The 27,675-nt window shown below is 39.9% G+C and overlaps 2 protein-coding genes across 2 annotated transcripts in view; one reads left to right on the top strand and one right to left on the bottom strand.

The window, feature by feature from the left end:
• Positions 1 to 23,133, top strand: part of LOC137272751 (uncharacterized) — a 47,669-nt gene extending 24,536 nt beyond the window's left edge. The window contains exons 18-33 of the mRNA XM_067805139.1: positions 6,367 to 6,439; positions 7,175 to 7,430; positions 8,420 to 8,611; positions 9,451 to 9,880; positions 11,201 to 11,236; positions 11,449 to 11,592; positions 14,355 to 14,615; positions 14,981 to 15,038; positions 15,596 to 15,697; positions 16,396 to 16,542; positions 17,649 to 17,717; positions 18,593 to 18,713; positions 19,100 to 19,244; positions 19,401 to 19,535; positions 19,958 to 20,110; positions 20,757 to 23,133. Of these exons, the coding sequence (XP_067661240.1) occupies positions 6,367 to 6,439; positions 7,175 to 7,430; positions 8,420 to 8,611; positions 9,451 to 9,880; positions 11,201 to 11,236; positions 11,449 to 11,592; positions 14,355 to 14,615; positions 14,981 to 15,038; positions 15,596 to 15,697; positions 16,396 to 16,542; positions 17,649 to 17,717; positions 18,593 to 18,713; positions 19,100 to 19,244; positions 19,401 to 19,535; positions 19,958 to 20,110; positions 20,757 to 20,986 (2,552 nt within the window). The 3' untranslated portion in view covers positions 20,987 to 23,133. The remainder of the gene's footprint in view (positions 1 to 6,366; positions 6,440 to 7,174; positions 7,431 to 8,419; positions 8,612 to 9,450; positions 9,881 to 11,200; positions 11,237 to 11,448; positions 11,593 to 14,354; positions 14,616 to 14,980; positions 15,039 to 15,595; positions 15,698 to 16,395; positions 16,543 to 17,648; positions 17,718 to 18,592; positions 18,714 to 19,099; positions 19,245 to 19,400; positions 19,536 to 19,957; positions 20,111 to 20,756) is intronic.
• A 286-nt stretch (positions 23,134 to 23,419) lies between these two features.
• The window catches only part of LOC137274060 (C2 domain-containing protein 3-like), a 45,632-nt gene continuing 41,376 nt past the window's right edge, over positions 23,420 to 27,675 (bottom strand). Inside the window, exon 44 of the mRNA XM_067807038.1 lies at positions 23,420 to 27,132. Within this exon, the coding sequence (XP_067663139.1) occupies positions 26,965 to 27,132 (168 nt within the window). The 3' untranslated portion in view covers positions 23,420 to 26,964. The remainder of the gene's footprint in view (positions 27,133 to 27,675) is intronic.

Consider the following 27,675-nt stretch of genomic DNA (forward strand, 5'->3'; position numbering starts at 1 on the left):
GGATACCATTGAAAAGCAGAGAGTGTTTGTTTGTAGTTAAATATTTAAAACATCTGAAAGAATGCTTTTATCTCAGTCAAACCTTTGTATTTAGTATAAAAATTCATAAAGCCATAGTCATGTTTAAAAATGTCCAGTGGGCGTTAAAAAAAAAAATCCCATCACCAGACATCCAGGACAAGTCAGTTTGCATTACGGACAATCAAATAATGGTATCTTACTTGTCTGTGGGCTGCTAGATAATTTCCCCTAACGGTTTCAAACTGGAAATAATGGTTTCAAACTGTACAAAATGTAGGCATTAAATTTCACAATGATAATAAAGTAGAGTTCTTTCTTTGTTATTTATCACATCTCGATAGATAGTCCATTAACATTAACATCAAATACCATGTTGATTTATTCTTTCATAATTACATCATCTCGATTTATATTGTCCTAAAATCAGGGCAAGTGGAAATTGAGTCAGGACTGCAACTCTTTTTTTATGTTCATGACAGTTATTTAGGTTTTTTACCACCAGACTATTCTCCACTGCTGTCAAGATGATAAAAATATATCTTTAATGCCTTCTGTTTAATACCAATCAGCATGCTGAAAAATCGCTTTGACCGCATCGTACAGGTACATTACTTTAACTACATTTTATGAAACTCTAGGTATTACTTTGAGCCTCAAAATAGTATGTTTAAAACAAAGGTTACTTGTCAACTTTTTTGTATATTATGTACTTAATACTCACCTCTGAAATAAACCTAAAGTTAATGTATATCAATAATTGTATTTTTCGGCTTTTGATATGGTCAAATAAGCACATTTTTTAGAATGAGTGTCATACTCTTAATTTTCAGAAAAATGTTGGCCCAGACACTTAAATATTATTATTGATACTCAATGATAACTTATTGTTACTGGGTCACAATTTCTGCAGAAAGTATTTGGACTTTATCTGCTTCTATATAGTGGAACATTTCATTGCACAGTTCCATGTCTCAGTCACATTAAATGAACATAAAAAAAAGACATCTACACACAACAACAGCATCAAAAGAACAGCAGTCTCGAAAATTACATGCAATTCCATTTCCTATTTACTTCACGTATAGTTGAAGGTATACTAGTAAATGAACGACAGGTCCTGTTTATTCCTTACTAAAGTGTCAGCACTCACAGTCTCCAGCCTGAAGGGAGATTGGAATGTTCCAAAAATAGAACATGAGTCGGGACTCTTAGAATTTTGTTTGTCTTTTTGATAATTTGCTGCTCATAAAAATAGACGATACTTTAAAGATAGATCAATTATTTTTAATGAAGTATTAAGAATATTTAGCAGTTTGTTTTTGTTTTGAACAGACAGGTTCCCATACCAGCATAGAAAATTAAAAGTTAGAACAGACTGGATAAAACTTCTATAGAAAAGCACCATAATGCTTTGGTCTAACTTGAAGTGTTTTAATTTCCATAGAAAATGTAACCGCTGCTTGCATTTTTGGTATATACTGCTAGTGTTAGAACTCCATGATAATTTTGAGTCTAAAATATTGCCGAGATATTCCTCAACTACTTCATTGTCTTTGTCATTTATGTTTACTGGTGAGTTAGATAATTTATCTTTCCTGAAATCAATTACCATTTCTTTTGTTTTGTTTACATTTTAAAATAGAAAATTTGAATTTCACCACACTGCAAAGTCTCTAATTTCATTTCTATGACATGCTTCAGATTCTCTTATTAGTACCACCAGTGCGAGCAACATCATCAGCAAATTTAACAGTAAAGGCAGATCAAGAGATACATCTATAATTGTTTGTGTAAAGAGTGAATAAACTGGATGAAACAACACAGCCTTGTAGAGAACCTGTTTTTGTACAAACATGTGATGAAAGAGTACCATTTACAAAAACATTGTCTACTGACAAGGAAAGAATTTATCCATCTGATTAAGTTAGAGTCAACATTCATATCTATGAGTTTCTTCAGTACTACATAAGGTTGAATGGTGTTAAATGCCAAGCAGTGATTACCGGTCTACATACAGAACATACAGCTCTTGCAACCACTAAGCCTTGTGAGTTAATGTGGTTTTCCCATGCTGGGTGGACTGGGACACATAGTCACAATACTTTGTCCATCTTTACTGCACATTGCTGTACCTGTAACTGGGTGTTTGCATGTATTCATGTGGCCACCATCTGCCCATTGACCAATGGATTCTTTTAATTGCACAAGGTTGTGTACTGAACACTGAAAGAGTCTGCACACTAAGCTGAGTCCAAGGTTTTATACCCAGTCGGACTCAATCCCGACACCTTAAGCTCGCTGGATCACTAGTCTGGTGCCTTAGATCACTCACCCACCGCTCATACATTGTACTGTTTAACTATTACTGATAGGCATATATGATATTTCGAATAGTATTTACTGATAGATTGTATACATTGGACAGTTTAGAATAATGTATATACCAACCAGGAATTACTAAGTCATTACTGGTGGACACATAGATTATGCTGAATAATGATTGCTACTAGATATATGCAGTGCACTGTTTATTGGTTACTATTTTAAGTTTACATTGCACCTGGCAGATGTATATGTTGTATAGAGTAATGGTCACTGGTAGACATACACATTGTACTGTTTAGTAACCATAAATGTATGCATTGTCAAGAGACATGGGACAATTAGTCTCCTGGAAGTGCTGTGTGTGTGTGTGGCATGAGGCTGTCATGTTGTAACGTTGTATCAGTCTCAGTTTTGTGGCCAGTCAGGCATGCAATAGGCAAGGTGGTAGATTAAGGTGATTACCGTCCTAGAGATCATGTTTGGTGTTAGGGGGGAGGGGGGGTGTAGCTTCTCAACCTGAATACCTGGGTCATGGAGGGAATTACCAGGCCAAGATTGTCCATAGGTAATACCACGACCAGGCACAATAATTACTTAACTCTGTGTTAATTAGGATAAGGGTTTAAACACTGGTAGCTGGTCACTAGGACAGACCAGACTGACTGTCGAGCAGTAGTGTTTTGGAAGTGGTTCAGTATTCATGGAGACCGAGTGATGGCAGTAAGATAGGATTCCCTGCTCGGAGGTAAACATTGTATCTCTCAGGATAACACCTCCGTCAGTTGGTGTAATGGTTAGCATCCAGTGTAGTGGTGTGGAACTAGGTGTGCATTAACAGTTGACCAGTCTACCTGTTGCATGACCAGTTTTGTTACAATAAAGTGATTTCATTTGTTAAATGATTGAGTTGACATTAATAATGATAAGAGGAATATTTGTAAGATGCCTTTTCCAGACTAGATGTCCTGATCAAATCGCACAGTGTGATCATTAGATACTAGAAGGTTAAGTCTCACGTCTTATTTCACCGGGTGACCCATGAAGGTCCCAGGGTAGAATAGGCCTTCAGCAACTCATGCTTGCCATAAAAGGCGACCATGCTTCTTGTAAGAGGTGACTAACAAGATCAGGTGGTCAGGCTTGCTGACTTGGTTGACATATGTCATTGGTTCCCAATGGTGCAGATCGATGCTCATGTTGCTGATCACTGGATTGTCTGGTCCAGACTCGATTATTTCCAGACTGCTGCCATATAGCTTGAATATTGCTGAGTGCGACGTAAAACTAAACTCACTCACTCACTCACTCAATCACTATTTCACCGGTATCCATTTTCTGCTGGGTGAACAGAGGTAATTTTGGACAAAGTCACTTGCCAGAGGTGAGATCACATGTGTCACATGTGATTCATTGTACTGTCAAACGAATTGCTCATAAAGTCAGTGATGGAATGTTTTTCAGTTATGTTATTATCAGGTCTCTGTTTTGCAGGTCTGTCCATTCTTATTTACACAGAAAATGTGCAATTAATCATATCTTATTCAAAATATAGATAATTCTATACACGTACCTACTTGCTCTAGTGTTCATGTCCTTGACCCATGACACCTATACTATATAACCAAGCTCTTGTGCGGATCAGAAGGCTCTGTCTACAGTACAAGATCATAATTAATCATTTTGGATCTAATGCTGACTGCTGATTACAGATGTTATCCAATGAGATTAATGACAGTTTATCCAATGACAGACCTATTGGACAGAATTTCCCTAGTAGTGATAGAATATTGAAATACCATGTTAATGAATATTTTCTAGCAAACACCCAGTTAAACTTACTGGGAGGGAAATGCCATATCTCCAAACCTTAAAGATCAATTCCATTCACTGTGTGTCAGTGTATTTCTATGATGTCACTACATACTGGCTTTTTAGACAGAGTGGCATAGCCTAGTGGTTAAAGTGTTTGCCTGTCACAAAGATCTGGGTTTTATTCCCCATGTAGGTACAGTGTTTGAAGCCCATTTCCAATGTTCCCTGTCACTATATTGCTGGAATATTGCTAAAGCATCATAAAACCAGACTCACTCACTTACTTAGACAGAACATGTTCATCAAAGATTTGTGAAGAGAGGTTTGCCCAGAGTATGAACACTTATGTTGTGTGGACAGTGCCGTGAAGGACTTATAAGTTTGACAGCTGGAAGTGGGCCTGAGATGTTTACCCAGGTCAAATATGGCTATATGGTCCATGTATGATAGGAGGTATGTCTTGAGTAGTTTGTGATAGGAATGTCACAACTACAGTGTCTGGGTTAGCTAATAAGGTTAGCTTTTTTGACTGAGTCCTGTGGAGTTACTCTTAGTGGACAGTTGCATCATGTTCATATCTGGGTGTACTGGTTCAACAGGAGCTCTGTACTGAGCCAGTAAGTTGATATCTGAATATGTCTGTATGAATGCATTTGTCTGTATGTAACTATAATAATATCTGCATGTGTCTGAATCTGTATATATCTGTATGAGACTATATATCTGTTCATGTCTCATGGAACTGTATATCTGAGCACAACTGAATCCATATGTGTCTGTATGAGACTATATATCTGTTCATGTCTCATGGAACTGTATATCTGAGCACAACTGAATCCATATATATCTGTATGAGACTATATATCTGTTCATGTCTCATGGAGCTGTATATCTGAGCACAACTGAATCGATATGTGTCTGTATGTAACTATATATCTGGACACATCCAAATCTGTATGTGTGTGTAACTCTAAGTCTGTACATAACTGAATCTGTATGTGCATGTGTGTAATTATAAATCTTGACATATCTGAATCTGCATGTGTCTGTATGTAGCTATATATCGGGACAAATCTGAGCCTATATATGTCCCTATGTATCTTTATGTGTGTACATGTCTGAGTCTATATGTGTCTGTATGTAACTGTATATGCAGACACATCTGAATCTGTATGTGTCTACATGTAACTATATATTTGGACACATCGGTATCTGTATGTGTCTGTAGGCAAGTGTATGTCTGTACATAACTGAATCTGTATGTAACTATATATCTGGACACATGTGAATCTCTATGTATCTCTATAAAACTATATGTCTGCACATATCTGAATTTGTGTCTGTATGTAACTTATCATATATCTCTACATGTCTGAACTTGTATGTGTCTGTATGTAACTCTATATCTGTACACAACTGAATCTTTATGTGTTTGTATGAAAATATATATCTGGACACAACTGAATATGTATGTGTCTGCATGTAACTATGTATCTGTACGTGTCTGAATCTGTGCGTGTATGTAAGCAGAGACCACATACATATTATATAGTCTGTGACATTATACATCTGCATATGTTTGTGTTGCTGTGTATTTCTGTATGTATTTGTACACAGGACTGTGTATCAGTGGGTGTATGGATGCTCACATGTACACAAAGCTCATTTTGTTTTAGTAGTTTCACGCCAGCTTAATCCGGCTGTGTGTTGATTCTATAACATTATGACACCTACAGGATCAATGGAGCCCGGGTAGCTAATACTCATGCATTGATTTTCCCAACTCTTAATGTGTGGCTATCGACTTGGGCAGATTTAGTATTCTGTCATTTAGAAAACACGACAACTTGGAAGGCTTATACATAATGGTGTATTTGTTCCACTATTTGTGATTCTAATTGCTGGTAGGTTGGTTTCTGGTTGCCATTGGTTACCAGGGAAAGGCTGTCAGCCTGTTCAGGTTATTGTAGGGACTAGTCACATTAATACCATTTCTTAACAATGTTGTGCATACTGTGAATGGTGTTTTATCACCCAAACGCTGTCAAATAATATTACATGTTATTGTTGTGTAATCTTAGATAGTTTTGATTGTTTGATGAAGTAATTATCCTCAGACATCCTTGAGAGACAAAATAAGTGTGTTAGATTTTCTATGTGTGTATGAGAAAGTGAAGTTAAAATATATATGTTGGTTTCTGTCTCCAGATCGAGATCCTAACTACAGCAGTCAAACTCAGAGGACAGACCACCCGAGTCTTGACAACAGCCTCATTACTGAGTAAGTCTATGCTGTGTGACCATCATCACCCTGTCCAGGTTCTGTCTTTGATAGCACTCCCTGTCATACTGCTTCATGCCACACCACACCACAACACAACACAACACAACACAACACAACAGCCCATACCATCTCACACCTTTCCACACCATGAGACAACACAACATAACAGTCCATGCTATCTTACTCCTTGTCACACCATAAACCACACTACAACACTCCTTGCCACAACACAATATAACACAACCTCCCATGCCATGCCATACCACACCACAATGCTCCATCCTGCAACACTATATAGCACAATGTTCCATACCACATCATAACACAACACTCCATGCTGCAACACAATACAACACAACCTTCCATGTCGCACTACATCACAACATGACATACCCATATGCAACACAACATAACATCACACTGCATGACATTTCATTCCACTCCATGCCAAAGCACAACATATTATTCCATGTCATACTGCAACATACAACAATATTACATGAACAGAACACAACATTCCATGCCATGTCAACCCTTTCCACAAGTGAACCATGTAATGTTAGGAGGAACAGGTTCATACAGATCTCAGTTTCTGAAATCAGTTTATGACAGCAGCAATGAGTAACTAACATACTGTATTGTAATTAATATTGCTGACTTATAACAACAGTTAGTCTCACCTTTATAAAATCAGATCGTCCATAACTATAACAGAGTTGTCTCCCCCTGTAGCACAGACATTGGACTGTTGACGGACCAGCTGTACTCCACTGACCAAAGCACCCAGTATAGTGGTCATCATCATCCCCGGGGCCAGTCTGGACAGATCCACCTCCCCCAGGCAGCAGAGAGCATCTCCTCTGCAGCAGAAGTTGACCAAGCAGACATCAGTGAACTGGAGGATGAGCTACGTGACCTTTGTGAACAGGAGAGTCACTCAGGGGAGATTACCCAAGAAGGGCACAAGACTCATGTAGAGACTGATAAGGTTAGTTTGGTGTGAAAATAATCTTAGCTGATCCGAAAGGTATCCATGCTTCTGTTGCCAGTACTGTGTTTATGAAACCCTTCAACAGTAATAAAACATCCTCACTAAAAGCAGAGCACATTGTATTCCAGCCATATCTGAGTAAATGTTTCTGAATTCAATCAAATAGTGATGGTACCTACATCTACATACCTCAGAAACTACATCCTGCTCCAGAGGTGTTACCTTTTACCAACACATGCAGAGTCAAGTCAAGTGTTCACCTGGGGAAATACATGGGAGATTCTTGTTTCCGTTGCATCAACTAGTCCTACATGCATCTACCATAGAGTATTAGTCTCAGAATTCTGTTTGTAGAGAGTTGACTGTTTGAGGGATGAATTGTTCCCTGTTTTCATACAGTCATGTTCAGAGTTTTTGTCACTTGGAATGTTTATGCATAGTATGAAACAGAAGTTTATTCTGATCAGTTTGGTAAATCAATAAATTGAATTAGCCATCTGAACAACATGATATCATTGATGTTCCTCAGTTCTTGGCCATATTCCCTTGTTTCCAATTTTCTGATTCATATCCATAAAGAAAACGATCAGCAGAAAGTGTAGCAAGATGGTGTCCATGATTATGCATGCTTCCTGTCTACATATCCTATCCCCAAATTTCTCAGGCTGGGTGAAAAGATCGATAGTCAGAAATATGTGGCTAGAATTGTAAATTATGTTGAGGATACTGGTTTGTTAGTCATCCATGCCTAAATATGTCACCACTTGACATGGTGATTTTGCTCCAAGTTAATTTACCAATATTTATCGATAATTGATCAATTTCTAGTTAATGATTATTGATCCCTGATCTTTTGTCAATAGCCATCTCCACAAATTTCCCATTGAAGAACTCCAGGAGGTGACATATTTCCTCATTAAACTAAAGCATTTTGAGTGCTAGTTCACAATGTGCAATGAATTTGTATTGAAATATGTATCTCTCAGATCACTGATTCGGTAACAAAGGCTGAACCTGAAGACAACAGCGAGCTTCCTGACGATTCCCTTACCTGCCCAGAGCCCCTGGACACTGTTGCTAAGGGAGAGGAGGACCAGGATGTGCAAGTAGAAGTCACATCCATCCCGGCTACTGGAAGTGGCCCTGTGCCCCCTCAACACAGACAGGCCCCATTGCAGGTGGGTGGTCCAGTGCCCTCGCAACACAGACAGGCCCCATTGCAGGTGGGTGGTCCAGTGCCCTCGCAACACAGACAGGCAATATTACAGGTGGGTGGTCCAGTACCCTGTCAGCATAGACAGAGCCCATTACAGGTGGATGGTCAAGTGCCCCATCACCATAGACAAACTCCATTACAGTTGGGTGGTCCAGTGCCCCCATACCAGAGACAGGCCCCATTACAGATGGGTGGTCCAGTGCACCCTCAAAAGAGACAGGGAACAATACAGTCCAGTGCTCCTCACCAGTTAGTAGTCATGTGCCCCCCTCAACATAGACAGGCCCCATTACAGGTGGATAGTCCTCCTCTAAGCTAAGGTAGCAGGCTAGTGATCAAGCGAGCTTGAGGTTTCAGGATCAAGCCCGTGTGCAGACTCTTTCAGTGTTGTCACAAACCCTAGTGTACAGTACACTGTGCACTGCACTTACAAGAACCCACAAATCCTTATGACCACATGGTTACCAACTACATGAATATGTGAGTGAATGAGTTTAGTTTGGTTTTAAGCCACACTCCGCAATATTCCAGCTGTATGGTGGCAGCCTATAAATAATTGAGTCTGGAACAGACAATCCAGTGGTCAACAGCATGATCCTGTTACTTGCCTTTTACAACAGGTGTAGTCACCTTTTGACTATATGATCGAGGAAAAAAACGTACCAGCACCTTGAGCATCTACTAGCTGTGTGGATATGTGCGCTATATAAATATCCTATAAGGAAATATAATGTTTATGCAATGCTAAATGGCAGCATGTAAGCTTGCAGTGGATATATACTGAGGTTTTGTTTGTTGAAGGTTTTAACCAAGTCCAGTACATGGAGTTACATCCCCACAGAGGAGGGCAACCTTGGGAGAGATGTCAAACATGACCTCCGACTGAGAACAGCTGGTGCACGCTACACGGTTACATCAGAACATTTCACAGGAGCGACCTTCACCCCAGAGGTTGACCCTGACCTTACCTCTAAAAAGATGTCAACCAAGGTCGAGAGGTCAGCAGGCAGGATGCCAAGGCAAAGTGGGTCAAAGACTGGTCAAGCTGTACGCACCACTCGACGTCAGACTGAGTTATTTAAGAGAGCTCCACCAATGAGGACTCCACCTTCTATCCCAACACCATTCAACCCATATGGTGGGCGATCCCCACGGGGACACCAGGTGTTCAACAAGGAGCTGGAGAGTCATGCTCGCAAAGCCAGGAGTCCCAGACACTACATGGAGCATGGTGAGACCCCATCTTGGTGATGACAGACGTATAACTTTGTGTTGTGAATAATGTCATTTAGTTAACTTTGTGTGATGAATGCAACTGTATGCTTAACTCTGTGTTGTGAATACATTCTTAGACTTACCTCTTTGTAGTGAATACGTTCTTCTACTTATCTTTTGTAGTGAATACATTCCTAGACTTAGCTCTCTGTAGTGAAGACTTTCTTTCACTAACCTCTGTAAATGAACACATTCTTAGACCTAGGTATGTGTAATATCTAGATTTTATACTTAACTCTATTTATACTTAACTGTATTCTTGCATCTATCTAGTGAATATAGTCTATTCCTACCTCTTTTGAGTGAATGCATTCTTAGAGTTAACTCTGTGTTAGAGGATATATTCATATACTTAAATTTCTTTGTGAATATTTTCTTAGTACAGTAAGTATAGTGAATACAGTCATATAACACTTAGCATTTTTATGCATAAGTTTGTGTAATGTAGACATTATCAAACTTAACTGTATAGTGAATACAATCTGACTCTTACCTCTGTGTTGTGAATACACGTTACTTTGTGAAGGGAAGACATTCGTAGCCTTAACTCTGTGTGTGTAACATGTAACTCTATGTAATGAATATTGCTGTAACAATCCATGCACATTTCAATAAATCTGACTCTGTTTCACATCTTGGTATTTTTAAACTTGTGTGCTTTGATACTCTTCCTGTCCTAAACAAAACAAAAATGTGGACACTTAAAGTCATGTCAGTTGAATATGACCAAATTGCTGGATGGAAGTCCTGAAACATCCTGCCAAACACTCATTTCATGTTCTTATGTTTCTCTACTTGGGGATATATTCTTAAACTCGGGGGTTTTACTCCCCACTGCATGGGGAGTCTAACTCAGTGCTGGCAGTCTCTCCTAGATGGGTTGTCTCCCTTCTATGGGTGGTTTCCCTTTGTACCCATCACCCTTTCAAACTACCTCCCCACCCGTGTATGGTTAGTGTTTCTTGTGTAGGTTGCCCACCCACCCAACCCCTTCTGTCATTAGCCTCCCATTACGGGGGTGGACTTTCCTTGTCTCCCTTTGTACGGGTTGTCCCCCATTGCTCTGCCCAACCCCACCATTGCATTGGTAGTGTTCCTTGTGTGGATGGCCCTGCCTTCTATAGGTTGCACACCCACCCCACCCCACCCTAGTCAGTCTCCAGGTATAGGATGGTCTTTCCTTGTATGGATAGTCTCCCCTTGTCTCTCCATGATAGCATGTATCTACCTTACTAACCTCAGCTGCTAATCTCTCCTTGCTTTGTCTTCCTCTTAGACTTTCAGGAATATCACAGACCAAAGGCTGAGCCTGGTAAGTGGTGCTTGTAGACTCAGTGTTTACATGATATTGGCCTTAGTTGATAATATAAGAGTACAAAACATTAACATTTATGTACAGTTGATGGTAATAGTGAACATTTATAACATACATGAGTCAAATGTTATTCGATATCTGTGGCTGTTAAAAATCAGATTCAGTCATCCACAAGAAGTTGGTGTGTGTGAATTGTATTTTTGTTACAGTGCGTGACCTTCGATCTGTACCACCAAGGTCAGCACCGCCAGTCCTGTCCACGGCTCCTGAGAGTCAGCTTGGGGAGACTCTGCATGTGTGTCGCCTACCAACAAGGGAGAAAACTCTTCCTACCACAACTGATGATGAATTTGGTAAGTGGGATGAATTATGTTCCAGGCTAGCAATTCTCAAACTTCTTTTAAGCCCATCCTTAACACACTGGCAACAGTCATAGTTAATAATTCTTAGGGCTATGAACGTTTTGAGAAACAGTGCCCAGTTAGATAAGAGAATCTCACTTAAGTGTATTGATATCAATATATCAACGGGAGCTAAAGTATACCTAGAATTGCAACTCTTGGTCAACACAATGGTGTCCACACAATGGTGAACATTGGTTTATCATCAGAAGTCACATTTTGAACTTTTTCAGTTTGTAGACAGTAATATGCATTGTCAAGATTACAGACAAAGAGCCGCAGGTGTAGAGAGACTCGAGACTCATGGCAACTGATAATGTCACAACGGGCTGTAATTGTAGCAACATGGCAACTAATAATGTCACAATGGGCTGTAATTGTGACAACATGGTACCTGATGATGTCACAATGGATAGCAACATCTTGTAATGCAAGTTCATTGTTAGTGATCTATCCCTGGAAGTCCGATGTATATGATTGGAACTAGCTGAGAACAATGAACAGCTTTATAGAGACTAATGAGAAGGGGTGCACAATATAACCAATTTACCAGTAAATACCGGTTCAGACATGAAAATGATACATGTTGCGATACGCTAATCAACATGCATTTAAAAAACTTCGTAATACTCAGAATTCTTGGGATGTTTCCATTTTTCACACACAAAGTCAAGTTAAGTTCAGTTTGAAGTTGTGTTTTTATTGTTTGTTCATGTGTTTCACAATGTTTTAGATCTGACTGTTTTACATGTTTGCTCATAAATGACCCGTGATCACTGATATGTCCTGAACAGGTGAATTTTAAGCTGCTGTCTAAACTCCCAGGGCCTTGTTTGAGAGTGGAGTCAAACTAGATCAAACCAGTAACTACTGTGTTGGTGTTAAATTGTTTTTTTCATTGTATTATTTGTGTCAAATATCATTTATATTTTCATTTCGTCATGCTGGAAAGTTTTTATTACGAGGGTTGGCTGAAAGTTCTAAGCCTCACTGTGAAAAAAAGTTACAAAGTCCACGTTTGTAATTTATTTTTCTACATAGTCCCCTTTAGGAGTTCACACACTTTTGCCAGCGATGCTGCAAGGCCCGAATCCCGGTCAGGAAGAAATCTTCTTCAGCTACCCTAAAAAAATCAGTCACAGCGGAAATGATGTCATCATTACTTGCAAAATGGCGACCAGCAAGTTCCTTTTTCATTTTGGGGAACAGGTGGAAGTCAGAAGGAGCCAAATCAGGTGAATAAGGAGGATGGTCAATGAGTTCAAAGCCACAATCGCGGATTGTTGACATGGCCACCACCGATTTGTGAACAGGTGCATTGTCTTGGTGGAAGAGGACACCTTTAGCGATCATCCCTCGTCGTTTGGCTTTGATTGCTTCTCGCAAGTGGTTCAGTAGATCAGCATAGTATCTGCCGTTGATAGTCTGACCTTTTTCAAGATAATCAATGAGCAGAATACCCCTGGAATCCCAAAAGACTGATGCCATCACCTTTCCAGCTGAAGGAACAGACTTGGTTTTCTTCGAAGCTGGTGAATCAGGATGCTTCCACTGTTTGACTGCAGTTTTGTTTCTGGTTGAAAGTGATGTATCCAGGTCTCATCCATGGTTACAAATCGTGCCACAAAATCATCGGGATCTGCTTCAAAACGACGCAAATTGTCAAGGGACGTCTGGAACCTGACACGTTTCTGTTCTGCTGTCAAGAGCTTTGGCACCCATCTTGCAGAAACTTTAGTCATTCCTAATTCATTGGTGATAATATGCTCAACCCTCTCATGAGAGATGCCCACTACACTAGCAATATGTCGAGTAGTCAATCGTCGATCATCCATCAACATATCGAGCACTCGCGTGATGTTTTCTGGAGTGGTTGCTGTTGAAGGCCTTCCTGAGCGTGGGTTATCATCAAGGCTTTGTCTGCCATGCTTAAATTCTGCAGCCCACTTCTTTACTGTGGAAAATGAAGGAGCATCATCCCCTAGAGAGGAGACCATGTCAGCATGTATCTGTGTTGGGGACATCCCTTTCTTTTGCAAGTACTTGATGACTGCCCTGTATTCAGTTTTGTCCATTTCTGATGATTTCAGAGGGTAGGTTTACCAAAAGAGCTGTAGTTGAGATAAAACTATTAGTACATTTGTAGTTCTTGTGTCTATGATTCACTAAATGATTGTCCTCATTGGTGGCAAACACCTGTCTCTACCTGGTGGGGAAAAACCACTCAGGCTGAGAACTTTTCAGCCAACCCTCGTAAAGCTTAATCATGCATAGTGATTTTGTTGTGTCTAAATGAAACATGAACTCTATTATAGTATTATATTTTTGTTAAAAAAATAGATAAAAATATATTGCAATATGTATCGCAATAATATGCTTTCGCATCGTACTATATCGCAGTATGAAAGCAGTATCCACCCCTACTACTGAATTGACTCAGGATGGGATGATGCAGAGCTGTGAACAGACAATGGAGTTAATATGATGTCACTGATAGGCTGATGCATTGATTGGGAAAGGTGGGGGCCATGGGCCATTTTGCACATTAGACTAAAAAATGGCCCATTAAAATTTTGAAGTTTTCTGTTGATGCCAGGGTCATCGCCCATTCTAAATTCAGAAAAGAGGTAATAATCCTGAAAATGGCCCTTTGTCAAAGTTCTCTTTTTTCCCAATCCTGGCTGATGTATGGTATGTGTGTGATTTTGTTGCAGCTGACCATCCCCCCATCCTGAAGATGTCGGATGCTGGCTGGTCCCAAGAGATGTCAGACATGGAGAAGCAGGTGAAGTTTGGGGATCCGACAGAGTCTGTAGGGGAGGAGGATCGAGGAGAAATTAGGGATGTGGAGGCACCACAAGGAAGACAGCAACCAGCAGCTACTGACTTGGGGCCTGCTACATTACCAAGGCAACCATCCATTGCCCACATCGGCAGGCCAATCGCCCACTACCAGCATGTGCCCGATCCAGTGAGTGTGTCATTAAAACCTGAGTCTCTTCAGCTGCATTTACAAATTATATATCTAGTCTTTGTTTGTTTGTGTCCACTCACTATGTAGCCTTAGCTGTGGATTGACTGATCTCATGTCCTTGTATCCACCCTTGGAGATTGTTACTCTTGTTTCAAACTGGTCAACTGGCTGACTGGTCAAGACAATGTCCCTGACTGCGGCTTTAAACAACATACATGTAATCACTGTGTGAGAGTGTGGAGGCAGTGGTTTAGCCTAGTGGTGCAGACGTTGGCTTGTCACTTGTTGTGGGAGTTTGTGATCAACATCACTCTACCTCACATGTCATGGTGGTGTGTTCTGAGTTCTCCCTTGTCTTGCAGGAAGAGCTGGGTTATGCTGTTCAGGTGCAGAAAGAGGCCAAGGCAGCCGTAGATATACAACGGTAGGGATCTTCAGTCCTACTGGATGACATCCAGTGAGAATTGTTAGATGTCCATCTGAACATTAGATCCTAGAGATAGATTAGATCCTAGCAGATCAGTGTATGAAATAGTTTCCAAATTTTGCGAGCCAGTCAGCCTAACTATACCTGAAAGTTACCAGCCCACAGAATAATTCACTAGTCCAACATTTCAATGTAGACATGGGTTTCGTCATTTAGCTGTTAAAATGATGAGCGTTTTCATCAGACCATGATCTTGCATGATTTAAGAGTGTATTATAACTTTACAAGTTGGAGAGAGTGAGATATTTACATAATGACCCCATGAAAATTCTCTAGCCAGTGGGGCCAGTGAAGATTTACTGTCCCAACTGGATTTTTGACTTGCTAAAGGGTAGCTGGCAAGTGGTATTTCACACACTGCATCAGATCCAACAGATGAAAGTTAGAGCCGTATGATAAGCCTTTGATACTAGGCCTTGACACAGGTGAACTTTAGCTTACACTGTCAAATATTGGACGCTAGAGTGTACACACAGAACCATCTGATATTTCAGGATATTCCGGGGCTATGTTGCACGGGGAGTCTACAAGAAACTGTTGTCTGAGGAAAGGTGGCGTCAGGAAGACAAACAGCGGGCTAAGCTCAACAGTCGCAGGTGCATGTAGTGATTTTTTTTAACCTGTGAGAGCATTCAGGTGAATATGGTGCTTTATTACCTGACAGAGCATGCAGATGAATATAATGTTTTATTACCTTACACAGCATGTAGGTGAATATGGTGTTTTATTAAACAAGTGAATATAGTGTGTCACTATGTGACAGGGCATGCAGGTGAATATTATAGTGTTTCAGTACCTGACAGGGAATGCAAATGAGTGTAAGAGTTTATTAAACTTAAGACAGAATGCCGATGAATATATAAACTCTATTACTAATGACAAGGTTGAAGGGATTTATTGCCTGATAATGAGTCCAGTGAGTGGTAATTCTGTAAGTTATTTTTTTTTTACTCCAGTGAATGTTATGTGTTCATGTTGTTGTTGACAATGACAACTGGATTTCGCCTTGAGAAAGATTTTGGTGTTCTGATCTCACTGAAAAAGAAACTCAAATGTTTTTTTCTGGTACAATACCTCTCTACATGCGCATGTGAGTGCTACTGTGGTGAAGACTTCAGATCTAGATGTAGACAGGTATAGTATAAGAGTAGAATATATAGTTGTAATTAATCTTGTGGTTTTCAGCATTTCTTCTTACTCTGGTGGAATCAAGTCAGGAATGATGAAAATTGAGATGTTTGTGAATCATGCAACAGTGTCCGATAATCTGAATGTAAATGTGTCTTTTCCCCAGAATGCATCGTGAGCATGTTGAACGTACACAAGCGATCTACAACCGAGGTCGTGACCCTGAGGACCTTGCCTGGCAGAAGGAATACAAGGCCATCCGAGATCAGCAAGAGCGAGCCCGACAGAGCAAGCTGGACAGCGTGGCCAGAGAGTGAGCACATCATTCTGTCCTGTCTTTGTAGAGTGGACATCACAATACTTACATTTGGTAGCTTTAAGATTCTACCAATAAGCATTTACATGCCTTCATTGGCTCAGCCTACTTAACCTTAACCTGAGAGAATCCAGAGGTGTCAAATTGGAGTTTGGATTAAAACATTGTGTATTTGGAACCATTCTTCATAAAGACTGTTAGACTTGTGAACAGTTTCAGAAAAATGAAAGGTATATCAGTACTAACCTGTTTGTTTGTCATGACACTCACTGGGATACATACCTACATGGTCAACCCATGGTGGTGATATTTTTGGTTTCTACACTTAGCTTGGATGCACTGCTTGTTGCTCAGTAGATCTAACTTATTATACAGGTGTTGCTTCACTCATCAAAATCCTACATATATTCTTTTGTGTAGGACTCAGCTTTATATATTGGTGCTTATCTACATCCATATGTGCTCACATGGATTTTAGAGGAGTCATGATTCTTTATATAGCGGACTTGGCTTCAATTGGAAATTACATCTCTTATTTGTAAGTCCATGTTTGTTGAAACCCAGGACTATGTTGATAATTTTTCTTGGTGGCTGGACTTCATGATTATTGTTATTTTTGCTCTGTCGTTTTATGTTGTTATTACTCTTATTACAACATTTGTAACCATAAACCACCAGAATATGTGAAGCAGTGTCAACTTGGACATCACGTTGATCTGAATTCCATGTCTTGTTTCTGTACAGTGAGCGAATTAAAAAAAGGATGATCCCTAATATGTGAACATATTATGTTGATTAAATGTAAAAATTTCTGTTTACAGTTCAAGGTCAGGATAGCAATGTACTAGCTTTAAATATTGATGTTTCAACACGTCGTATGCTCGTTGGCGCCCATCTCAGCAGTGTAGCAGCCCTAGCTGCTATGACAAACTGTCATGAGATTTTTGTTGGAAAAAAAACAAATATCTTCCTTATTTTGTGACAAGATTGTGGTAGATTCTAACTTCTAGTGGTAATTGTTTAAGTTGATGCTGTCATAGATGCCATGCTTGTAACCTGCTTGTCTGGCTGTGTCAGTAGATGTGCCATCTGCTTTATTTCAGGAATGCTTATAACTATCATGTGTCTGCCTCTACCATCTCCGTCATCGGACCCCATGTGGACATCTACCAGTGAGTCACATGATCATGTCACATGATCTTGTCATATGACCACAGATCATTGGCAGTAACATAACACAAAGTGTAGGCAGTATATTTATGGAGGTGCCACAATTATAATCATTGAGTAGGCCAGCTGTAGACAGAACTAGTCAGGCACATGGGTTGTGTAAAGTAAAAGTCCATTTATTCACTCTGACTTTGCATCCATGAAGGTCAGGGATAGAATAGGCCTTCAGCAACTCATTCTTGCCAAAAAAGGCGACTATGCTTCTTGTAAGAGGCGACTAATGGGATCATGTGGTCAGGCTTGGTGACTTGGTTGACAGTCATGTCATCGGTTCTCAATTGTGCAGATCAATGTTCATGCTGTTGACCACTGGATTGCCTGGTCCAGACTTGATTATTTACAGACCAGCGCCATATAGCTGGAATATTGATGAGTGCAGCATAAAAATAAACTCACTCACTCTGACTTTGACCTAAAGTGACTATTTGATCCTGGGATAGTGTTTTGCCGAGACTGGACTAGTACATTTACAGAATTCATTAATAACAACCCCAATGGTTGAGCAACTAACATGCTTAATAATGTGTAACCTTTATGAATGCATCTTTCATTCAAACAAAGGGTCATTTCTTGATCTGACTATATGGCAAGATGTATTATCAATATATGTAGAAAACTTTCATTGCTATAATTAACTAAACGTTTACAATTGTTTGTATGTTGCCTTGTACATTAGACCAACATAGACACTAACTCTTTGTTGTGTAGCATTACTTAGTCTCTAATCAGTGTTCCATTATTTAGTTACACCAGAATCAGATGTAGGTGGCCTGCTTATTATATTAGTCTTCTAACTGTCTTTGTCTTTTGTTGTCAGAGTGTACCATCCAAAGAAAACCGGACCAACTCAGAGAGAGCTCAACCAGTTTGCCCTGACAATACAGAAGACCGTGAGAGGCTGGCTTATCAGACGCCGCTTAGAGAAACTCCGCCGCAAGGTGATGACACACATATTGTGCCAACACTCATCTGGTACTGGATAAAGGAGTTTGAGAAATGTCCTGATTTTGTTATCAGATGTCAGAAATATAGAAAGCATGTAAACTAAGAAGTAAAGGGAAAGAAAATTTAAAATGCAGTAATTTTCCCCTTCTTACGATCACTTTAAATGAATTTGATGTTAACTTTTTTGAGGCACGAAGAATATTTCACATTGCAAGCAAATGGTTAATGACCAGGTCTGACAATTGTAATAATCCATTTGGAGCTCTAAATCCATGTTGGATGTCATACCCCATGATCCTTGGACAAATATTTTAGGCAATATGAGAAATTCACAGCGGAAGCCAGTGGTGGTGAGATCCAAGACAACATTGTATTTCAGGCGACATGGTCTGGCTTCAGCTTTGAGAGGATGGTGAAGGATTACAAGACCATGCTGGCTCGTGTCCAGCGGCAACATGGTCGTGACCGCCCGAAGACTCCCTTCACCTTCAAGGAGATGAATGAGTACATGGACCTCCGAAGACGTGAGTCAGATGTTTACATGACTTTCCTACATAAAGATATTATGAATGTAGTGTTAAACTGTTATGATAACTGTTTTCTCTATGCTCTTTGCATAGCCCTAGATTGTAGAAGTTCCCTCATGGCCAGTCTGATACAGGGCAGTATTGTCTGTGCAGGTTACGAAAGTGTGTTTGAGAAGAAAGCATTTGGTGGAGAACTGGAGCTGTGTGAGCTGGACCAGTTCTTTAAGGAGTGTGATCTGTATCCCTCACAGGCAGAACTGGATGAGGCTGTGGATGTGTTGTTCAAAGGTGAGAACTGCCTTGATCCTTTCATCAGTGAATGAGCATGTGGTGACATGTATCTTAGCTGTGTGATTACTCTTTTAAGGTGGTTAACCCCGCTCTACAGAAAGTGGTGCTAAAGTGTTCTGTTCACAGTGCAAAGGGAAATAATCAGGTGAAGTTAGGCAACTTGTGTTGAAATAGAAATATAGGCTGTACTTACCGTGCTTATTTGAAATTCAAATGCAAAATGATCTTGGGAAGTGATACTATAGCACCATGATAGTCTGATAATATGATAATGGGAATCTTATGAAGTGCTTTACCATAAATGCTTGTGTTATTGTCTGTCTCTATTACAACCATCTTTGTTTTTCCGTATCTGAGAATGAGTACACTGTGCTATTCAAAATGCTATTGAACTATCTCATTTATTGATGTGTCACCAGGGAAGGGCTTAAAGGGAAGAGGGCTACGGAAGAAGGAGGTGCTGGATGTTGTGTTCTACGTGTATGTCCCAAAGGCAGCCGGAGTGGAAGGAACACGCATGTCCACATGGATGAGTCCAATCATAGATGGTGTGGAGGCCAGGAGGCTGATTGGTAGGTGTAGCCAGGAGACTGATTGGTGATTGTGGCCAGGAGACTGATTGGTAGGTATGGCCAGGAGACTGATTGATGATTGTGGCCAGGAGGCTGATTGGTAGGTGTGGCCAGAAGACTGATTAGTGGGTGTGGCCAGAATGCTGATTGGTAATCATGGGGAGCTTGATTGGTAGGTATCGCCAGGAATCTGATTGGTGGTTCTGACAAGGAGTCTCATTGGTAACTGGAGCCAGGAGGCTGATTTGTGGGTGTTGCTAGGAGGCTGATTGGTGATTGGGCAAGGAGGCTGATAGGTAGGTGTTGCCAGAAAGCTGAATGTGTATGGGGCCAGGAGGCTTATTGGCAGATTTCACCAGGAGGCTGAATGGTAGGTGTTGTCAGGAGGATAATTTAGGTTATTTGGTGATATTTAGGTTGGACCAGGAGGTTGATTGGTAGTTCAAAGAATGTAATCAGAGCAAACTGGGTTTCAGTCCGCAATCACAGGTTCCTGTAATGGACACAACTTTGCACTAAGGTTGTACAGTATTGACAAACTTTAAGGATAACGACTTCTTTTATTTTGTGAGTTGGTGTTCTGATACATATTCTTGTACTGTTGTCATGCGAGAATGATTCCAAAGACTTCTATCCGTATTATCAGGAACAGAGTTTGTGGAGCCGGCTCCCCTGGAGGTGTGTGCCAAACTAGTGATCAACTCGAAGCGTGAGCGGCGAGAGAGGGAGAACCGAGCACTCCTGGAGCAGCAGGGGGAGGAAAGAGGGGTGGAGGAGGACAGTAGTGATGACTCGGAGGAAGGGGAGAGACGGAGGCAGATGAAGGCCAAACTGAAGACTGTGAATATTGTGGACAGGAAGGGGAAGGTTCTTTAACTACTGAACCAGACATGCATTACAGTAACATAAGTGTGTCCATGTGGGACTGGAGACCAAAATACATGGTAAACATAGGATAGACTGTGATGTGATATATAAATTCCTGTGATGTGATATATAAATTCCTGTGATCGTAGATTATGTGCCTCAGCTGATAGACATGTACCTGTGGAACACTGACGGAAAAGTTACTGTGATGATCAACACATTCCTGTGATAATTGACTTAATCCTGTGATGTTAGATGGATCGTTTGTATATCAGAAAACATGTCTAATATTCTTTACGCATATGAAAATCCAAGCCTGAAAATGTTAATATGCTTGTGCACAAATCTGTGTATGTGTGTTGTGTTCTAAAACATGTGCTTTGTGCCCTCTGTTGTATCCTTCAACATGTTTTGTGTTGTATCCTTCAACATGTTTTGTGTTGTATCCTTCAACATGTTTTGTGTTGTATCCTTCGTGTGTAATCATTGTACCCTTGAACATGCATATTGTGTTGAATTTGTATCCTTCAGCCTGTGTTTTGTGTGTTGTTTTGTAGCTGTCTTGTAGCTGTCAGAACGACTGAGTGTCTATACTACTGTACATTGTGTGGATATAAATGTGCGATGTATTGTTTAGAAATATATGATAGCAGATCTTAGCCTGCCAATGCAACATCACTAGTCATTCGTTTTGGCTTGCTTGCTGTCTGTAAACAGTTATCCCTAACACCCCATATTTATGTCATGGCTTGCCTGCTGCCTGTAAAGTAAACGGTTACCATGCACCTAGGATCCATGTCATGGCTCGCCTTCTGTCTGTACAGTAAATGGTTACAGTAAACGGGAAATATTGTTTTACAGTATCTCACACATTAGATCGATGTCATGGCTTGCTTGCTGTTCAGTAAACTGTTATCACACACCCAGGATCTCTGCCATGGCTTGCCAGTTGTCAGTACAGTTAAACGTCTGTCATGCACCTTGCATCTATATCACAGCTTGCTTGCTGTCTGTACAGTAAACAGCTATCTGTTTTCCTGTCTGTACAGTAAATGGCTATCTTGCTTGCTGTCTGTACAGAAAAAGGATCCCAGTGCGTGATGACAACTTGGTTATGGTGTGTAACTTGGTTGTTTGTGTGATATCATGCCCTTGCAGCACAAATGAAGATTCTGGGTAACTCCATAATGCTTGTTGTCAGATCCAACTGTGACTTCCATGTATTTGACCTGGCTGACTTAGCACCTTGTATTACAAAGTCAGGGCTGGATGACTGCAGTATCACCTGTGTGTGCCAGGCCCAGATTAGACTGGTTGTGATACACTTGAAATAATGCTGAAACTCTGTTATTGGTAACTATAACGTGTACAAATCTGTATGTATTCAGTTTCTTCACAACTGCAACCATCGGATGTCAGTGTTCCAGTCATGGCAGCTTAAAGTTCATGATGGCGTTATTGTTGCACGATCCCTCCTGTATTTTATGATATATAATTTATTATTGTTGTTAACCTGTTTCAGATCATATGATGAAATGCATGTGTGTTGATTTTGGTTGTTTCATTAATGTTGTGAAATTAACCTACTATTCATAAATGCTCCATGGACCTTATGCTGGTGTGTAATGTGTTGGAGGCATATATACAACAGTAGATCAAGCATTCTCCCCATGGAACCCTAGAGAGGTTGTCCGAGATGATATCTGTCAGTAGAACCTATCGGCCACAAATGTATTACATTGTATTATAATGGAATGCGTAGAAATGTTATTGTTGAGTGTATGTTACAGCACAGTATTATATACAGAGTTGATCTCAGATTGTTGACATTGTTCTCATAGACAACGATAACAGAGCAAAAAACATCTTGTAGTGGCAAAACACATAACAGACGATGATGTGTCAGAACAGCAGGTCAAGGTCATGGACTAAAACGCAGACCATGATGATGATGGCTGCACAATACAGACCATCATGGCCTGTGTCTTTACATTGAATAATGATCACTATGGTGTAAATACAAAAATTATCAATCTCATAACCATGTTTACAATTGTCCTACTTCAGCATTATAATGGTTTCTGAATACTATCTCTTTTGTGTTCATCAACTGCAACCAAAATCTGTGATGAATAAAGTCTGTTTCAGATGTTGAACATGATTTGTGTTAGTTTAGCCACTGCATGAATGCATGTTAGCTTTTAGCAAAACGTCCACTTAAAATAGAGAAAGGTGTGTGTCTGGGCAACGAAAACAGACACATAAAGTACTGTTGCATGGTTATGGTTCCCTCCGAGACACAGCAGCAACATGTACCATTTTTCCCCGTGTGCTGACATGATGCAGCCATCGTACAGCAACCTACTCTCTTGGAAAACCCTCTATCCTGCACCATAGAGGTGGTCAGAATCGTGTAGATGTTTAGCACAACAAACTAAGGAGTCATTTGAAATAATTTAATTTTCTATAATACAATACATATACAGTATTAAGTACAAAACTGCTTTACCTGCTTAAAGAAAGTAACTCTACCTGTCTACGCATAAATACATCCTACATGTACAAATATAAGTACTACGTTCACCTGGTGCTGCATATGTATTCATATAAAGCAACTCCAGGCCTGTTAACTGGTGCTACAGTTGGACCATGAGCATAAAAGTATACTTATGGCCAATCCAGGAACTCATCCTGGTGCTAAGGTACAGGCCAAAACACTGTTGACAGCGGTTCTACAAGTTGGATTTAGTTCAGGTGGTTCAGTCACTGACCTTTGACCTTGAAGAATGTCTAAAAACTAGATGCAATCATACACCTGTTAATTTCATGACTATTTTGTATTTTTAAGTAAGTTTCACATCAAGTTAGTTATATATAGGAACTTATCAAAACTTTTATTAATTTGTCCTGGCTGTGCTGCATGTGGACACAGAGCTGTCAGAGTCTGAAGGCAGTTTACAATGCTCCTGCTGTCAACTGGCTACATAATACAAGTGGATGGAATGATGGAAGACACTTTGGCACCAAATGTTATAAGGCAAAACATAAGACATATGTCAGGTGTATGTACTATATGTATGAGCTACATGGATCAGGTACAAGAATCATATGCATCCGGTACACATATGTATTAGGGACAAGTATCATTTACATCATATCTACCAGGTACATGTATAGTATGTATCAGATACATAATGTGTCACATACATGTTTCATATGTATCAGGTACATAATTAATATCAACCACATGTATCAGGTATAGCATATGTATCAAGAAAATATATCGTTTGTTGGTACACAGAACATGGGGTATAAGATGCTAAATAAGTAGTGATAGAAACATTGTCAATATCCACGTTTCGGACACATACTTCAAATCTCGAGTCCTTGACTTACATAGCAGTTGAGTGTGTGTGAAAGACTAACACCACAGTAGAATATTTTAACAAACAGCTGTATTAGAAATCAGAACTAAGGTACTGCAGGCATGGGTTGTGAAGACTTTATACTGCAGGCATGGGTTGTACAGACTGTATACCACAGACATAGGTTTTACAGACTGTATACCAGGGATACAAATGGTATGGATTCTCATACAACGCATAGGTTGTAGACCGTATTACGAGTTCACGGGCTACTGAGAATGTATACTGAATTCATGGATCCTACAAACTGCATATAGCATGCCTTGGTCATACAGATTGGATATTGCAGTGATGGGTCACACAACCTCTAAACTGGGAGGTTGAGTCCTACAGACTGTATATGCAGAAATGGACTCTACAGATAATATAGCAAAAGTATGGAGTGTATAGGAAAATGGGCACAAGGAGGATTGCATTACAGGCACTTTAAGACTTTCTCTACATTACTCATCCTTTTTAGAATGCTTTCCTTATTTATGCAAGATCAAAGAAGCCTGTTGTTCAACTTCACTTTCTTTTATCGTTGTATGAAACATCTTACAAATGCCAGGTTTTGCATCAGAAGAGAATCATTAATCTTTGGTCACATTGGAGGGCTTTTGATGCGAGGCACTTGGATCATGAGATCGACACTTGCAACCACCACTATGTGAACATTCAGGATGCTAATTAATTAACCAATACTATCCACAGATTTCTGTCGGGAAGACCTTGCTATACCGATACTGGCCGAGACAGGTGCTGTGTATGGACGGAATCAGTCATGTGACTAGAAATGATACAGTACTACAACAGAGTAAACAAAGGTCTCAAGCCCAAATGGCCTGTGTGTGTTTACCTCTGGGTGTCCACCCGTCAGTTTCCACCTGTGTTATAGGACATCACACATTACAAGAAAACCTTCACAATATCCAGAGTAAAAAAGTGAGAAAAACTATAGCTAGCTGACAAAGCATTGTGTGTTGCATGGCACTTCTTTCAACATGTGAAAACACTCAAGAACAACATGTACATAAAAATTCATAAGATTTTCACTACCTTTACAATAAGAACTATTTCTCCACTGTATGAGGTCTTCAATGATATATTGTACCTTAATCTCTAGTGACAGATGGAATGAATACTTTGCATATGATGTAGTTTGGTGAATACGTGCCACATTCTGGGTATACACTCCCTGACACACTTATTTAGTGGGACGTTAAGTCGGGGTAGGGCTGGGGGTGGGAGAGGGGTTGGTGGTGAGGTGTCTACATGCTGTGGTAATCACAAAAATTAATATAGCACTGTGGGATGTGTATCTTGTACTGGACTGAACCTACTAATGTCACTTCATCCAGAACCTACATGGTTAATTCTTCATATGTGAATATAATGCCTTGTAACTGGAAGTACACTGGCCGACTCAATCAAAGGATAGCAGAACTCCTTCACTGTCTTTGAACACCATCTCATAGGATGGTCAAGCCCCAATCTGTTCCCTGGTGACATCTCATACGGAAGTCCCAATCAGGTTTTATCACCAACAACAAACATACAGCAGGTGTCATACATAACTAAACTCGCTGGTGGAACCACACAGGGAAGTGTCCAAAAGATTTCTACATTCTTTCTTCGTCAAGATGTGAGTCTATTTATGAAAACTCCTTGCTATGATGTATTCACACATCTCTATGTACACTGTCACTATATACAATATCCTATGTACAAGTAAATCATAAAAGGAAAGGCAGAATCTACTTCTACATTTACAATCCTATAGAATATCCATGCTGCCATGTGGCGAGGGATGGGCGAACTAGTGTGAAAGACTATGGTGATGAGGGAACGTATCACAGACAACAAGATGTATATACACTTGAATGTCCTCTCATCAGTGCTATGTACAGATCTACACCAGTTGAAATAATGCAGTTTTTGTAAATCAATGTACAGCAATGCTACATAATATAGCAACAATGTTATAGTAAAGCAATAATGGAACAGTACAGCAACTATGTAACAGTACAGCAACAATGCTACACAATACAGCAAGTACGCAACTATGTTATATGAAACAAGAACTGTGTAACAAGTACTTGTAACAGTGTCACATACTTCAGGTACAATGTTACGTATTCTACAATGCTATTCAGCTAATTTGTCACATGAAAGGATTACAAGTTACATATAACAGATTTATAACAGTATCTTGTGGTAGATACACACCCTGAGGTAACAGAAGTAAAATATCAAAGTGAGGCTACACAAGCAGGTGAGTCTGCAGTAGGAGTTTGTTACATCACATACACATACTACCCTATGAACATGGTGTGGACAACACAGATGTAATAATCAGAGTTGAAAACTGGCAACATTGCTGTGGAATACATTGCAGAAACTGTTCCTTGAATGTACAGCTTACCATATACCTTGAGTTACAATGTACTTGCCACACACCTGTTCAAATACAGATCGAATGCCTTTATCTGTAATTCAGGTCAAATATCCTCACAACGGAAAGTGAAAAAAAACAACAACACTTATATAGTTCTTCATGAAACAAATGTTGCAAAGTCCAATCTATTTCATTCTAGAAGAAAATATCTTTGCAATTCGTTTTGCCTCATCTGCTGTTGGATGTTGTCTCCCTTTTGCTGAGACTGGGGCAAATTTGATCTTCGACCCTGCAGCTAACTTGTGTGCGAGCTGTGAGGTGGCCTGGACCTTCTCGGCAGCACGACCTGGGTCCTGCAACATGGAATGAAACTCATATAGTAATGTCTCCAGAAAGAGGAAAAACCAGTAAGAATGACACCATGACATAAAACTGTGATGTAGTGAACTACTTGCCAGGACCATTAGATAACAATACAATGTATTGTTACTAATTGTTACTATTTCCATGAAATCATTAGGAGGAAGCTATTGCTCCTAGAGATCAGTGACTCATCAGGACAGTCAAGTCCTTTTGAATAAAAGTAGTTATCCTGACATCAAACAAGCACTGTTTAGACAAACAGTGTTTTACTCTACATTCAAACTGATCTCACATCCTGCAGTAAGAAGCCATTCACTAGGAGCACTGACAAGAGGGGAAAAGAAAGGTTAAGGTGAGGTGAAGTCGGAGAAAGAAGCCTAACATTTCCAAGTTACTGATCAAGACAATTCACACTTTTAAGCATACTTCCTATTGTACATCATTTGAATTGATGAAAGCATGAAAACTACCAGAAATTTACAACTACACAGACACATTTCTTTTGCTCCATGACCTTGTGGTGATTCATAAAA

Source organism: Haliotis asinina, chromosome 2 (assembly GCF_037392515.1).
Source record: "Haliotis asinina isolate JCU_RB_2024 chromosome 2, JCU_Hal_asi_v2, whole genome shotgun sequence".
Taxonomy (NCBI): Eukaryota; Metazoa; Mollusca; class Gastropoda; order Lepetellida; family Haliotidae; genus Haliotis; species Haliotis asinina.